Source organism: Mirounga leonina, unplaced genomic scaffold (genome assembly GCF_011800145.1).
Source record: "Mirounga leonina isolate KUSES-001 unplaced genomic scaffold, KU_Mleo_1.0 Mir_115, whole genome shotgun sequence".
Taxonomy (NCBI): domain Eukaryota; kingdom Metazoa; phylum Chordata; class Mammalia; order Carnivora; family Phocidae; genus Mirounga; species Mirounga leonina.
In genome coordinates this window covers 88,664,349-88,679,568 of record NW_023270268.1, presented here as the reverse complement: position 1 = coordinate 88,679,568, position 15,220 = coordinate 88,664,349, and the positions used below count along the sequence as shown (strand labels likewise).

Genomic DNA, 15,220 nt, shown 5'->3' with positions numbered 1-15,220 from the left:
TCCGCGGGAAGCCTGCTTCTCCCTCTCCCGCTCCCCTGCTTGTGTTCCCTCTGTTGATGTCTCTCTCTGTCAAATAAATAAATAAAATCTTTAAAAAAAAAAAAAAAGGCAGATGCTTAACCGACTGAGCCATCCAGACGTCCCAATAGAGTTTTGTGGGGGGTTTTTTGAATTTTTTATTGAGGTATAATTCACATAACATAAAAGTAACCGTTTTTAAATGGACAATTCAGTGGCGTTTAGTACATTCGCAATCTTGTCCAACCATTACCTCTTTCCAAAATATTTTTATCACCCTCAAAGGAGATCCTGTACCCAGTGAGCATTCACTTCACAAACCCTCCTCCCCACCAGCCCTAGGCAATCTTTAATCTGCTTTCTGTCCCTATGGATTTACCTATTTCTGGATATTTCATATAAATGTAATCATACAATATGCAATCTTTTGTGTCTGGCTTCTTTCTTAGCATAATATTGCAATAAATAATATATTCTAGGTTCATCCACATTATAGCCCATATCAGTACTTGCTTTTTATGCCTGAGTAATATACCACTGTATGGATGTACCATATTTTGCTAACCACTTGAGTTGGCAAACTCTTGGCTATTGTGAATAATGGTGCTAGGAACATTTGTGTACAAACATTTGTTTGAATACCTATTTCCAATTCTTTTACGTATATGCTTAGAAGTGGAATTTTTAGGTCATATGGTAATCCATGTTTAACTTTTTGAGGAACTGCCAAACTCTTTTCCAGTAGCTCAATAAAGTATTTCTGAATGAACAAGACAGGTTAGGGGTGAGCTTTTCCTACCCTCCACAAGGAGCGCTGGATTCTCCCTTTTGCAAACCGTTGTGATTTGGGTCAAATTACTTGAATTCTCTGGGCTGCCTCTTCATCATCAAAGTGGGGAAAATGAAACTGACTTTTGTGAGTTGAATGAGGTCTTGTTTCTGAAACTTCAGGCACAGCCTTAACCCTGCAAATCAATTGCCTTCCCTTACTGGCTGACCTTGCCATTTCGGGCTCCACTCACGCGCCTCTGTGCCCTTAGGGCCAAGTCCACGCTAGAGGCCCCCAGCCCAGCCTTGCAGCAAACTACGACTCCCAGCAAGCACCTCTTCCCGGCCGCCTCTCCCAGCCTGGTGCGCATGCTTTGGCAGACGTGGCACCAGGAACTCGGAGGCGGGGAGAGGCTGGGAAGTGGCCGGGGCTTGTTGGACTTGACGGAGCTGCGGGCGCGGGAGCCTGAGTGGAGAGCGGAGCCCGCCGTAAGCAGCGGCGGCAGGGATGGCGCGGGTCGCGCGGGCATGGCTGCTGCTGCTGGCGATCTCGGTGAGGCTGCGGAGCTGGGGTCCGGGCCGGGGCGGCATGTGCGCCCCGCGTTGGGGTCCGCGCTCCGTGCTCCCGGCCCTCGCGGGACGTGCAGGGAGAAGCCTCCAGGTCCCGGGGTGGGGGCGTGCGGGGCAGGCGGGGACCCGGTGGCTGTGGGGGAGGCAGCGGGGCGGCCCCTGTGCCCTCCTGGCGGAGCGCTCCAGCGCGCAGGGGTTGGAGGGAGCCGCGCTGCATGCTTACGCCGCGGGCACAACTTTGCGGGGGTACAAGTCAGGGGGCAGCCGCCGCCTAGCGCGGGACAACCGCGGATTGGGGGGTGCGCCGCGCCCAGACTCTGGGCCCTGCACCTGTGTGAGTGCGGGGTGGCATGGGGGTGCTTTATACCTGCACTGCCGGAAACCTTGCTTTAAGGCCACCTTGTTCTTGGTTTCCACCCTGAGCAGCCGGGCAACTGCCGGTCACCGCCTGGGCCCCCGCCTGCAGGCACCCTGGGCGGGCTGGGTGGGGTCCGCGGAGGAGGTCTGCTCCTACACCCAACTGCTGTTGGCTCTTACCTCAGCCACTTTCTAGTTTGTGACACGGAGTATCATTTAATATATCTGACTTAGTCTCCTCATCCTTGAAATGGGGACGGTAAAGGCACCCCCCTCACAAGGCCACCAGGGGGGTCGGGTGGAGGAAATTCTGTGAATTGCACCATCATACAAGAGTGAAAGACGGGTGGGCCAGTGTGCTGGGAGTGGTGGACTCTGAGAGGAGTTTGCTGCACTTGGAAGGGCGGGGGTTGGGGGTGGGGGTGGCTCCAGGGCATCCCTAGAAGTGGCCAGAATGTGTGTGGCCAACAGTGCCCTGGGCTCTGCGGGTTTGGCGGTGGTGTTACTGTGGGTGTGTGATGGGATAATGTGGCCTGTTTCCACATGTCTCCATAATTTCTGGTCTCCCTTGTTTTAGGACAATCTTGGTTCCTTTTTTTCTTTTTTGCCTGAAGTTCCAGGGAAAAACTTTCTGCTGCTAGCACCCTCTCCAGCGCAGATTTTTCGGTTTTTTTCTTTTGGGTGTGGCAAGGATGCTGGGCAACATAAAGAGGAAAACTGGAGTGTGGATTTAGTTACTTTAAACACTTCCATCTCCAGATACCCAGCCTTCCATCTCCAGATACCCTCCAGATCACCAGTGAGGAGTGGCCCTGTCTTTTCTGATTGTCTGGAAGTGGGTGGGAAAGGAAGCTCCCCGTCCCCTAGCTCTAACCTTTCTCCCTCTGGGAGAGAACTAGTCTGGAGTGGGACAGTGTCCCTTCACCTGCGTCTGTGTGTGGATGATCTGTTTTGCATTCTGTTTTCTGGAGCCAGCTGGCCTGGGCTGGTCTCTAGGCCAGGTGGTACTGCAGAACTGGGCAGAGGGGGCCAGCTCCAGCGGGAGCCCTTATCAGGTCTTTGCACTTGGCTTGTTTTAGGGGGTCCTGCTTTCCTCTTTTCTTCTCCCCCTCCCCGCCTCCTGTAAAAAGACAGGGATTGGGAATCTGGGAAGAAGTTTCATTCAGCAAATATTTATTTATCAACCACATTGTTTGGCACTGGATTGGATTTTGGCTGGAGAGCAAAGCACAGATTGTCCCTACCCTCCATGGTGCTGCCCTGGTTTGGGCAGAGGAGTCAGTCCTGTGAGCAAATAAAGACAGGACAGTGAGCACTAATACCCGAAGGGCTGGGAGCCTCCATTGAAGGGGGGCCACACATTAATTTGGCAGGAAGGTCAGCCCTGGCTTTCTTGAGGCAGTGGGTTGTACAGTCTGGAGGGAGTGTGGGGGAGCCAGGAAGGCCTTTGAGGTCTGCTGGTGCCCTCCACCTGGAGGTACAGAAGGGTGGGTAGGTTTGCCCAGAGCACTGGAGCTGGGAATCTGCAGCATGAAATTGACATTGTCCTTTCCCCACGCCCTAGCTCAGCTCAGCAGGTGTCATTGGTGCAGTCTCAGTGCCGAGTGGCTGGTGGATACCAGGGTGGGCCTGTGTAAATTTAAACTCTATGTCCATCTTATAAGAGCTCCCCAGGTCCTGGGAGTGTATGGGGTTTCCTTGTTCACTCAATATTTACTGAGAGCCGATATGTGCAGAGCACTAGGCTGTGACCCAAGGGACATGAAGCAGTATAAAGGGGTCTACAGAGATTCATGGACAGTGATACATACCTACCACATTTTTTACAGTAGCAAAAATTCGGAAATGGCTTAAATGCTCAACAATAACGGCATGGTTTAAATGACTTTTGGTCCTGTCCATGCCATGGAAAGTGATGTTTATAAAGAATGTTTATATTTACTAGAATGCCATGATTATCAAAATATTTTATGATGCTTATGAAGACTGTCTAGGGATGTGAAAAAGTGCTTGAGTGTGATAATTAGGGGAGAAGCAGGGTACAACATGAATCCCAGGGTGGCTGAAGATAGCTACATAAGTGGTTGAGGAATTTTGGATGATGTCAACAGCGATTGTTCAGGAAGGCACAGCTGTGGGGGATGTTTATTTTTTTTTAAATGTTTATTTTTTTTTTAAAGATTTTTATTTATTTGACAGAGAAACACAGCGAGAGAGGGGAACACAAGCAAGGGGAGTGGAAGAGGGAGAAGCAGGCTTCCTGCTGAGCAAGGAGCCCGATGCTGGGCTTGATTCCAGGACGCTGGGATCATGACCTGAGCCGAAGGCAGACGCTTAACTGACTGAGCCACCCAGGCGCCCCGTTTGTTTACTTCTTTGCTTGTGCTTTTTTTTCCCTGTTTCCCCAAGTTTTCTGTATGAGTATGTATTAGTTTTTGATCAGAAAAGTTAATAAAGGAAAAAATGTTCCTTTGGGGCCGGCCTCTCAGCCTTCCACAAAAATACGGGGATGAAAAGAGTCACAGTCAACTCTTGGGACAAGTTCGTTCTAGCCCCTCCCTCCCTGCTGCGTGTCTCTGCCCTCGGCCTGGGGAAGCTGTGCTGTCCTGCCCGTGCCCCTGCGGCTGACTGCCCCTTCCTGCTGCCCAGCTCAGCTTCTCTCTGCGGCTGCCCCTTCCCCAGACCATCCTCGCTGCTTGTGGTGTAGTCTACCTCCAGTCCTCAGAATGGAGACTTGTCGGAGCTGGCGAGGACGCGAAGTGACCCAGCTCAGTTGGTTGAGAACTAATGATATAACTCAGCTCTTTCATTTTAGAAAAGTGAGGCTTTGAGAGGGAAGGGTCTCAAGGCCACTGTGTTTGTAAGGCAGAGCTGGGATTGGTGCCAGGCTCCTGAATTATAAATCAGGTTTCTTCCTGCTCCATCTCTGCTGTCCCAGTCCCCCATCTTCCACCTGCTTCCCTCTTCCCCAGTCACTGCTCTGGCCTCTGCCCTTGACTGTGCCTTGACGCTCAGCACCTGGTGGGACAGTGGGGGGTGGGGGGTGCAGGAAGCAGGAGATGTTTGTTCCTGGTCTCTCCCGCAGAGCTTTTAATGTACACGTATTTAGGTTCTACACCATTATATATTTAATAGGCTTTTGTGGGCTGGCCTGGGGACCTAATTGCCATTTATAATGCTGTTTGGAACCTGGAGTGCACTTTTCCCACAGAAATAAACACATTACAGAGGAAGTTTTAAAACAGAGGTGACACATGAGTTGGAGGAATGAGTTGGTGGCAGACACCGAGTGCTAGGGTTTTGGGCCGAGGGGCACCTAGTCACAGAGAAGGGGCCTAGCTCATGCCTCACAACGAGGACTGACTCTGAGCTCTGAGATTGGGAGTGGGGGGGTGTCCTCCCTGTTCTGTCCATTGTGTCCCCAGCACCTAGCCTGGGCCCTGGCACACAGTCGTCCCCAGTCCATGAACCAGTGTTGCAGGCAGAGAAAGGAAACTGTCTGAGACAGAAATACGGGCAGTGAGGAGTTATGGGCCAGGCTGGGTGGAAGGAAAGATTTGAGTCTGGGGACGGCGAATAAGATTGGAAAAGTGGATTGTAAAGAACCTTACATGACTGGCAAAGCTTTGGGGACTTGCTTCTGTAGGTAATGGAGAGACATGATGAGAGCTGCTCTTTCAATAACAAGAGCAGTCAGTCCACGGTGTAGGCTTGGGTTGGAGTGGAAGAGACTGGATTAATTTTCCCAGAACAATACTTTCTTCTCTGTTATCTAGGAGATAAAGTCAAGTGTGATGCTGTGGATAGAATATGGGTTTTTAGCCAGCCTGACACTCAGGAGCTGTGTGACCTTGGGCCCTGCCTCCATTTTCTTGCTTGTTAGTGGTGCTATTGATACCCATTTGCCTCTTTGAAAGCATCCGAGATAATACAGGAAGCACGCAGCACAGTGCTGGCCTGCGGGAGGGCCCAGTAAATGGGAGCCATGGCAATTACCTCAAGTTGAAGGAGAGGTGCGGGGGAAGCCAGTTGGAAGGCAGTAGAGGGCTAGAGGGGGTGTGAGCAGAGGCTTCAGGCTGGGCGTTGGGGGTACTGCTGGGGCTCTCCCCATCACAGTTCCTCTGGGCTCTGGACTCTGTCTCTCCCAGTGGGTCTTTGCAGAGCCTCTGGATGAGGGGGCGGGGGCTGCCGAGGGGCTGAAGATTTAGGTGCTCTGTGTTTCTCTCCCCTTTCTTCTGAAAGTGGATCCTCTCTTGAGAATGTTATTCCACACTGTCTCCCTGGAGGGTTTGCCCCAGCTTTGTGGTTTTGATCTCTGGGGCTCTCATGTCTCATTTGAGGGTGGTGGCAGGTTTTGGAGGCTAAGTGACGGCGGGTCAGAGAGTGATGCATGGGGTGTAGGGAGCCTAAGTTCTCTTATGTTACTAGGACTTCCATGGTTTCTTTGACTCCCACCCTCCCCGTACCTAGCATCTTAGGTCCCAGTGGGAGAAGGGAGGAGCAGTGATGCCCACCCATTGCTGGGTTGCCTGGTGCATCCTGCAGCACTGAATAGAGCCTCTGGCTACCCAGTTGATCTGCTGACGAGAATTACACAACACTCGGCACATTTGTAGAGGGCCTTAGAGTTTGCAAAGCATTTCCACATATTTTATGTTGGTGAAACTGCTTCTGAATATTAGCTTTGCAATCATGTGGTGGGGGGTTAAATACACTCAGATGGACTGTAGGTTTAGAATACCCTTTTGGTGTCTTTTATTCTCCAGGGTCATCCTGAGCCCCCAGTTTAACACGCACTCTGTTCCCAGATGATCTGATGGCGAGCCTGTGCCTGACTTCATTGTAGCTCTCTGGGGTTGGGGTAGAGTGTCCACTCCCCCCTCCAACCCTTTGGCTTGAGCAGATGCCTTTAACTTATGAGCAGATGCTTTAATCCTTGCTTTAGAAGGTATTAATGGAGATCTAGATTGAGGGCCCACTGCTGGGGCTGAAACATAGAGGAAATCTAGTCTCTGAGCCTAGAAGTGGGGTTGGCTGGAAAGTTCTGTTGTTGGGGCCAAGTAGGGCAGGCTTGTGAAGAACAAGTGAGTTTGCTTTTGTCAAGGGGTCTGACTTTGCTAGGTCCTGGGCAGAGTATGGTACATGCTCTGTATCTCTAAGGAATGTGGACAAGCATCTGCATGCTACCGTGTCACAGATGTTCATTCATCCCACAGGTCTTTCTTTTTAAACAGATATTTCTTGACAGTCTTACGAGTCAGATATACCATGCTGAGGCAGTAGGGACATAATGATAAATAAGATGGACACCATCCCTTCCTCCCATTGCCTAGTGGGAGAGCCACTAATTTATTAATTCAGGTAGTAAAGTGCTGGAAAGAGGAAATATAAGGTGATAAAAGAATGTGTAACACAGGTCCCTAACTTTAATGCAGGGTTAGTCAGGAAAGGCTTCTCTTAGGACTTATGGACAGACCCTTTCTTAGAATAATGTTTTTAAATGTATAAAACAATGCATAAGATTACAAAGCAAAACAATGATACTGAAATACAGTTATCAAAATATAACAAGTATATGATAAAAATAATACTTATATTCATAAATGCATCATTTATGAATATAATGGCAGGTTTGGTATTTTCTGTAATATTTAGTGATGAGCATAAACAGTGTTTCAAGATATCTGCACCTTTTGTTATGAGAAAAATGTGGTTTCTGGGGGATAAGGGCAAAAAAATACATATGATTTCTGCTGGTGGCAAAGTCAGAGACACTCGCTAGTGCTTCTGTAGTTTGTTACCTACATTTGTAATAAAGGTAAGGCTAAATTTCATTTAGAGCTTAGTGAAAATAAACATAACTTTTCCCCACCCAAGTTCACAGACCTCAGTGTAAAGAAGAATTATCCCAAAACTTGGAAAGAAAAGCTGATTTAGTGTCTTTTTAATGTCATACTAGAGCATTGTGTAAGAAGGCCACCTAAGGGCCACCTGGTGCTCTAGGAAATATACCTTTGTTTATTATTCTTTAGGACCCATACTCTACAGGTAGATACAATGCAAATGATTTCTCTTTGGTAGAGAAGAGAGACCCGGAGGTGATTGCCTTGCAGGACATTAACCAGTTTTGTATCGAATTTATCAGTCTTCTAACAGGATTCTTTTTCCCCCTCCATGAACTATATGCATATTAGTTTCTTATAACTTCTTTTTTTGACATATTTTTTAAGTCTTTTTTCCCTTATATCCTTTTTTTTTTTTTTTTTAAAGATTTTATTTATTCATTTGAGAGAGAGAGCACAGGCAGGGGGAGAGGCAGAGGGAGAGGGAGAAGCAGGCTCCCCGCTGAGCTGGGAGCCCCATGTGATCCCAGGACCCTGGGATCATGACCTGAGCGGAAGGCAGACGCTTAACTGACTGAGCCACCCAGGCACCCCCTTATATCCTTTTTTGATGTAACTATTTTAGTGGGTCCCTTATTAAGAGCTCAATAACACTTTGAAAGAGGCTCAATATCTATTTGTATGAGATTTAGGTTTTTAGCATTTGAGAAGTCTATGTGACCCCAGTTTAAGAAGCACTGAGTAAGCAGGATGTGAGGATATGGCGCCGAAGAGGGAGGTCTGAGCTGGACATGTTAATTTAGGGGTGCTCCTCTGGAGGTGGGTGAGACCCCCATGGAGAGTATAGAGAGGAAAGATAAGGTGGAGCAATGGGGGCCTGAGGAACTTCAACATTTAAAGGCTGGGGGGACAAAGGATTGTAAAGAAGATAGGAGGCATGGCTGGAGAGGTAGGAGGGAGGCCAGGAGTGTCCCGCTGGGGTTCAAAAAGATGAGGCACAGGAGAAGAGGACATGCCTGTAGGGTTATCCGTGTGGAAGTCACTGCAAGTCCTCGCTCAGCGTCTTCTTGGTGTGGTGATAGGGGAAGATCTGAGGGGGCTGAGGAATGGATGGGGGCTGAGCGGAGATGGAAAATTCTGGCTGTGAAGGAGAGCGGAGTGACGTGGAGCCCAAAGATGGGTGGGTGGCAGAGGTTTCCCAGCCTGGCTGTGGATCCAAATCCCCTTCAAGGGGATATGTGTACAGTTGGATTCCCAGTCTCCCCGGATCTGTGGGATGATGTTCTTCAAGGATATGGCTCAGGAGTCTATTTCTAAAAAACCTATACTTAGAGCTGTTGTGCCTACAAAGCAGGCAGATTTACAAGTTTCTGTGCCTAGTGTTTTGCCAGCCAAGGCCATGGCTCTGGGCTGAGTGTCTCTCCCGTGTCATGGCCCATGTACACTGGGGACGCTGTGAGGTGGCACTGGGCTGAAGCATGCACTGCTCTCCTTTCCTCTGAAGGCGTGTGGGGAACTGTGGGCAAGCAGGTAGCAGGGGAAGATGGATCAGGTTGTCGCTGCAGCTCTTTTCAGTTGGTCACGCTTGATGGCTGCACCGGAGGGGAAGGCGGACTTGCTGGTCTCTCCAGTCTTGTTTTGGGTGGAGCTCATGGGAGCCAAGAGGGCTTGAGGGATACCAGTGGGAAATGTTCACGTTAACTTGCACGTTCAGAAGTCAAGCAAGTCTTAGGCTTCCCCTGAGGACTGTCCCTTCGCTTCTGTGAGCCTCAGTTTTCATGTCTCTAAAGTGGGGATAGCACGACCTCCCATGCAGATTGTTTATGACAGTTTTTCAAGTATTTTTACTGCGACTGCTGCAAATACAACTGTACATTTTACATTATAGCCAAGTATATATGTACGTAAATACAAAAGATATGTTTTACTGAACACTTAGTCTTGCTATTTATGGTACATACTGAGGTTTTCTAGTTAATGTCATTTTTAAAATGCTGGTGGTAATCCACTGAATTGATTTTGTGACTCAGCTCATGGGTTGATGCTTGAAGTGGGGGGGGGGGGAAACACTGGCTTAAACCCTCAACATTAGAGGACTGAGAGAGGTAACGTATGTAAAAGCATCGATGTACACCGTGGGTCGTGAATTGTTATTTTCTTATCAATTAACTGAGCTTTGAGGCAGAGTTGGATTACCGGAGTGGGGAATTTACCTGCTCTCCCTCCCTCCCTGCTGCCTGATTCACTGTTCCCCCAACCAGCTCTTCCTTGTTAGCAGGCCTGGCACACCAGGCTGGCAGGCGGCCCAAAGCCCTCTTGGCTCTCAAAGAGGTTTTTCAAAACATTAAAAGCTTTAGGGACTTAAGTCCTGGTTAAATGCACTGCAGTTGCAACCTCAGGATAAGAAAACCTGTTTTTATAAGCTCTCGGATCAGTTGTCCTGCCCCTGAATTGTCCCTTGTTGACAGCCACATGCTGTGGGGAACGCAAGGGAGGAACCCTGTAGTGCGTGGCACACATGGAAGGTGTAGCTTTTAAAGCAAGCAACACAGAAGAAACGTACCAGGCTTTGTATTTAGAAGAGCGAGCAGTGCGGTGTGTGTGGCTCTAGGAATCTGTGGTCTCCGTGCTCCAGTCGGAGCACCTGAGCCTGTGAGACTGGGCTCTGCGTCGCTGCGCTCTCACCTATTTGCTGTGTGATGTTCAGCAAGTTTCTTAGCTCCTCCTTGTCTCAGTTTCCTTACCTATAAAATCGATATACCAAAAGGACCTACTGAGTTCTCTTGCCAAGATAATTAAATGAGATAGGCATGTGGATTGCTTAGCTGCTCCTGGTCACAGAGTAGGCACTCTGCACTTGGACAATTCTCAGGATCAGGGGCTCATCCCTGGGCCCTGGATTTGGGGACTGAAGAATTCGCTCTTGGGTTCTGTTCCTTGCCAGTGCTTTCCCATCTCTCTCTTTTTTAATAAGCACATTTAGCTCCTCAGCTGCAGCTAGTCAGGGGTGCATAGCTCAGGGCCAGGCCCTCTCTGTGTGTCTGACACACAGACAGGGCCAGGCCCTCTCTGTGTGTCTGACACACAGACACACACCCCATTCAGGGACTCACGGTGCTTGTTTTTATTTCAAAGGCTGCTGGGTAGACATTTGCACGTTGGGAAGGATGAGTGGTGAAATTCCCAAACTTGGTTTGTGGTGAGGCCTCCATTCCTGGCAAAGAGTGCTAGTTAGCCATGGTGGTTGGTGACAGATGCTTAAAATTTGCCTTATTAAGGGGCATAAATTACCCATATTTAAAAATGAATGTTCTTTTGTATTTCTCTCTCTCTCTCTCTCTCTCTCTCTCTCATAAAAGCCATTCTAGGTATGTGCTGCATGCAGAGTGCTTTGCAGATTTCATATAATAGATCCTATAAAAAACTACAGTGTCAGGTAAGCAGAGGAGTAGAGTCAGCGGGAAGGGAAGAGGGCAGATCAGCACTCTCCTTACATGGGAAAGTACCACTAGCGCGTGCTGGCTGGCCTGCCGAGGGTTTCAGGAAGAGGTGGGGACAGTATCTGGTTGTGTTCTGGGCATCTTTTTTTTTTTTTTTTTTCTTTTTTTAGGTAAGCTTTTTTTTTTTCCTAACTAATTTCAGACTTACAGAGTTGCAAGAAGAATACAAAGGATTCCCATCTGCTCTTTACCCAGATTCCACACATATTAACATTTTATCACATTTGTTCTATCACATTCTCTCTCAACATTTATAAAGTTCAGAGACATGATGCTCCTTTGCCCCCTGAATACTTCAGTATTTCCTAAAAGGCAAGGATATTCTCTTACATAACCACAGTACAATGATCACAATCAGGAATGTGGCATTTGGTTCAGAACCCAGTTCAGAATCACATGCTGAATTTAATTGTCCTATCTCTTTAGTTTCCTGTAATCTGGACCGGTTTCTCAGTCTTTGTCTTTTGTGACCTTGATAATTTTTAAGAATGTCCTTCAACTTTTTTTTTTTTTTTAGATTTTATTTATTTATTTGACAGAGAGAGAGAGCACAAGTAGGCAGAGTGGTATACAGAGGGAGAGGGAGAAGTAGGCTCCCCACTGAGCAGGGAGCCCAATGCGGGGCTCGATCCCAGGACCCCGAGATCATGATCTGAGCCGAAGACAGACGCTTCACCGACTGAGCCACCCAGGCTCCCCTCAACTGGAATTTTGATGATGTTTCCATTCAGTGCGTTCTGTCTGGAGGCGTATGATGTCAATTTTACCCATTACCCATTAGTGTCGCTAGCATTTGTCCCTTAGTTAAGGACGTTTCTGCCAGGCTTCTCCCTTCTGAAGTTATATTTGCTTGTGGGGTGATACTTTGACACCAATCATTTCCATGTTGGTGTCCAAATGATGATAATTTCTTTTTTCTTTAAAGATTTAAATTGGACGTGCATATTATGGTGACTGAGAAAAATAGGTAAAGGGAAAGAAGAATAAAATCTATCCAAGGACAGAGTTTTACTTTGGTGCATTTTTTCTTCCAGTCTTTTTCTGAGCATAATTTTGTGTATGGTTGTAATCATACCGTGTACATTTGAATTGTTTTTAATTTAATTTTTTTATTTTTTAAAAATTTTTATTTCTGTATTTGAGAGAGCAAGTGCCCACACACCAGTGGTGGGGAGCGGCAGAGGGAGAAGGAGAAGCAGACTCCCCACTGAGCAGGGAGTCCAACACGGGGGCTCCATCCCAGGACCCTGGGATCACGACCTGAGCCGAAGGCAGACCCTTAACTAACTGAGCCACCCAGGTGCCTCCCTGAATTTTATTTTTTAATACTTAATATTAAAACAAATATTTTTTCATTGCGCAGTCTTTGAAAACATCATCTGAATAGCTGTGTTATTCTGTTGAGTGGTTTCCTCTAAATAACCATTCCCCTGCTCTTGAATATTTAGGTTGTTTACAATTTTTGACTCTTACGAGTAGGACCCTATGAGTCATCGGTCAGAACCTCTGCTCATTTCCTCAGGACAGAGTCTCAAAAGTGGAATTACCAAGTCAAGGAGCATAAACACTTTGAAGATACTTGATAAATTGTGCCAAATAGCTTTCCAAAAGAATTGTACTTTTGCCAGCCCTGTGTGACATTTGGGCACCGTAATTTAAGAGATTCATTAATGATGTGTCTCAGCTTTTTTCTTAACTGTGACCCACCAGTCAAGATTTGTGTTGAGATTAATTTCCTGTATTTTGAATTATGAAAGCAGAGATATTTATTTCCCAAAATAAATTCTAGTCATATAGCACATTATTCTTTCCAAGCTCTAAAAGTCTGCTGCCAGCCTGGGATAGCTCTGAGAGTCATGAGCACAGCTGTGTCTAAGGTAGATCATTCAGGACAGCGAGGGACTTGAGGGCACAGGTGAGGAACTGAGGTATTTCACTTACAGAATCCTAAGAAGGAACATGTTTACCACCTTCAGAGTGTGGTGGGCTGCTAGAGTGGCCTGGGAGAGGGGGGCAGTTTATGCTTTCTAATGACCGAAGCTATCCAGGATTAGATGGTAGTGTGGAGGACATGGACATATAAATATTTAGTTCTCACAGCCTTTTGGGCCCACTACATTGAACAGCCTCCAGCGTTTTGAATCCTTGGCTCTGGAGGGCTACCTGGAGGCTGCAGATGGCAGGAATGTGGAGAGGAGTCCTGTATCGGGGAAACCAACCAGCCCAGTTCAAGCCTGGGAACTGCAAGGCCTTTTGGTCTCCTGCGGTGCCCCCCCCCCCCCCAGTAGTAAAGGGCTGAGGTTGCAGGGAAACTGGAGAGCTACTAGCTAATTTTCCTTTCATTTGTGGGTAGTTGTCACCAAGTGACCAAGACACCTGATGAAAACAGGCATAGTGAAGCTCGGGTAATTGGGAAGAACACAGTAGATCAAGCCTTTGATAGTCCCTCTGTCTCCTTCCTTATAGCAATTTATCTGAAGTATAACACATGATTTAATGCCTTACACACTTTGAAATATTCCAACTGGAGCAGGTGTTAATATTTCTTTCTAGTTTAAGCTTTTGTTCCAGTAGGTGCTCAAGATCTATTTGTATGTGTGCCAAAACACCCAGAATGATAGTACCTTACAAAGATCATATATTTCACTCATGTTGAAGCCTAGAAAGCAGTGTTCTAGGGCCAGTATATACCCCTGTGGGTCAGGGACCCAGGTACCTTCTATCTTACTACTATACATCTTTAAGAGGTCCATTCTCCCCATTGTCTGAAGGTGGCTGCTTGAGTTCCAGCCATCTTGTCCCGATTCCATCTGGCAGGAGGAGGAGGGGACTAAGACCCAGATGTCTATCAGGAACAGTTCCTAAAAGTTGCACATAACACTTCTGCTTATATTCTAGGGACCAGAATTTAGTTATATAGCCACACTTGCTGCAAGGGAGACTGAAAGGAGTGGCTTTTAACATGGGTGGCCACATATTCAGAGAAATGCAGCAGTTTTTTTCACAAGGTGTGATTACCTTGTGGTACTTATCTGGTAGTGGTCATGAGGATGGATTTACCAAAATGTCACAGTTGCAAAGCGCTTTGGAAAAATCACTTCAGGCCCCTTCATTTTACAGAAACTTAGAGAAGAGAGAGGACTTGTCCAAGGTCACACAACCAGTCAATAAAGCCAGGTACAACTTGGGTTTCTGGCGGTTTCCTCCGAACCTCCAGCTCTAAATTCTCAGCCAGTTTGAGTTCTCTGACCTTGGGTTCAGGTCATCTGTTTTTAACATTTTTCCTGGATCCCTTTACCACCAGCTTCTTAAGAGTCTAGACTTTTAGATTCTGACATTTGAAAACTATTTTGAGCAAAATGTGGGTTACACTAAATTAAACCGGTTTCTTCACAGCTCCCAACATAAGAAGGGTATCTTTTTTCAGGTGACAGAGCAAAAAAGGTCAAGTCCCACCTCCACCCTTTTTCCTAAATACTAAACTTCTGTCTTCAAATCCTCCTCCTTTAGCAAGCTGCTTTTACATAATTGAATACCTCTGGCTTCGTGGTCTGCATTGAAAAGTGAATCTGTAACACCAGCCTCCCCAGCTACAGAGAACGTGAGGGTGCTGGCGTGCACCCCGGAGATCTGGAGCTTTTTCAAGCCGAGGGTGTAATGTGGCAAGGAGTGTTCTCCCTATTATTTTCTAGAATTGTACCACTCTTTGTCTCGTTAGTCAGGTGGGGATGGTGGGGGAGGTTAAGTGAAAAGAGATGAGCTTTGGGCGCCTGGGTGGCTCAGTTGGTTGAGCGACTGCCTTCGGCTCAGGTCATGATCCCAGGGTCCTGGTATCGAGCCCTGCATCAGGCTCCCTGCTCAGCGGGGAGCCTGCTTCTCCCTCTGACCCTCTCCCCTCTCATGCTGTTACTCATTCTCTCTTTCTCTCTCTCAAATAAAGCAATAAAATCTTTATTTAAAAAAATTTTTTTTCAAGGAAAAAAATCTTTAAAAAAAGAAAAGAGATGAGCTTATGTGGGCCGTGTGTTACGAGAGGGAGAGAAGGAGCTGGAAAGGGGCATAGTCCCGTACACGAGCTCTGATTAACAGCGCATCTGGGCCAGTTGCCCCAGCATCCTGAGAACTGGGCACTGTGGGCTTGCAGGAAGCAGAGGGTTAGAAATC

The 15,220-nt window shown here is 47.4% G+C and overlaps 1 protein-coding gene across 1 annotated transcript in view; it reads left to right on the top strand.

The window, feature by feature from the left end:
- The first annotated feature begins 1,182 nt into the window (after positions 1–1,182).
- PDIA5 (protein disulfide isomerase family A member 5) overlaps positions 1,183–15,220 on the top strand; it is an 89,524-nt gene continuing 75,486 nt past the window's right edge. Inside the window, exon 1 of the mRNA XM_035000014.1 lies at positions 1,183–1,339. Coding sequence (XP_034855905.1) covers positions 1,295–1,339 — 45 coding nt within the window. The 5' untranslated portion in view covers positions 1,183–1,294. The remainder of the gene's footprint in view (positions 1,340–15,220) is intronic.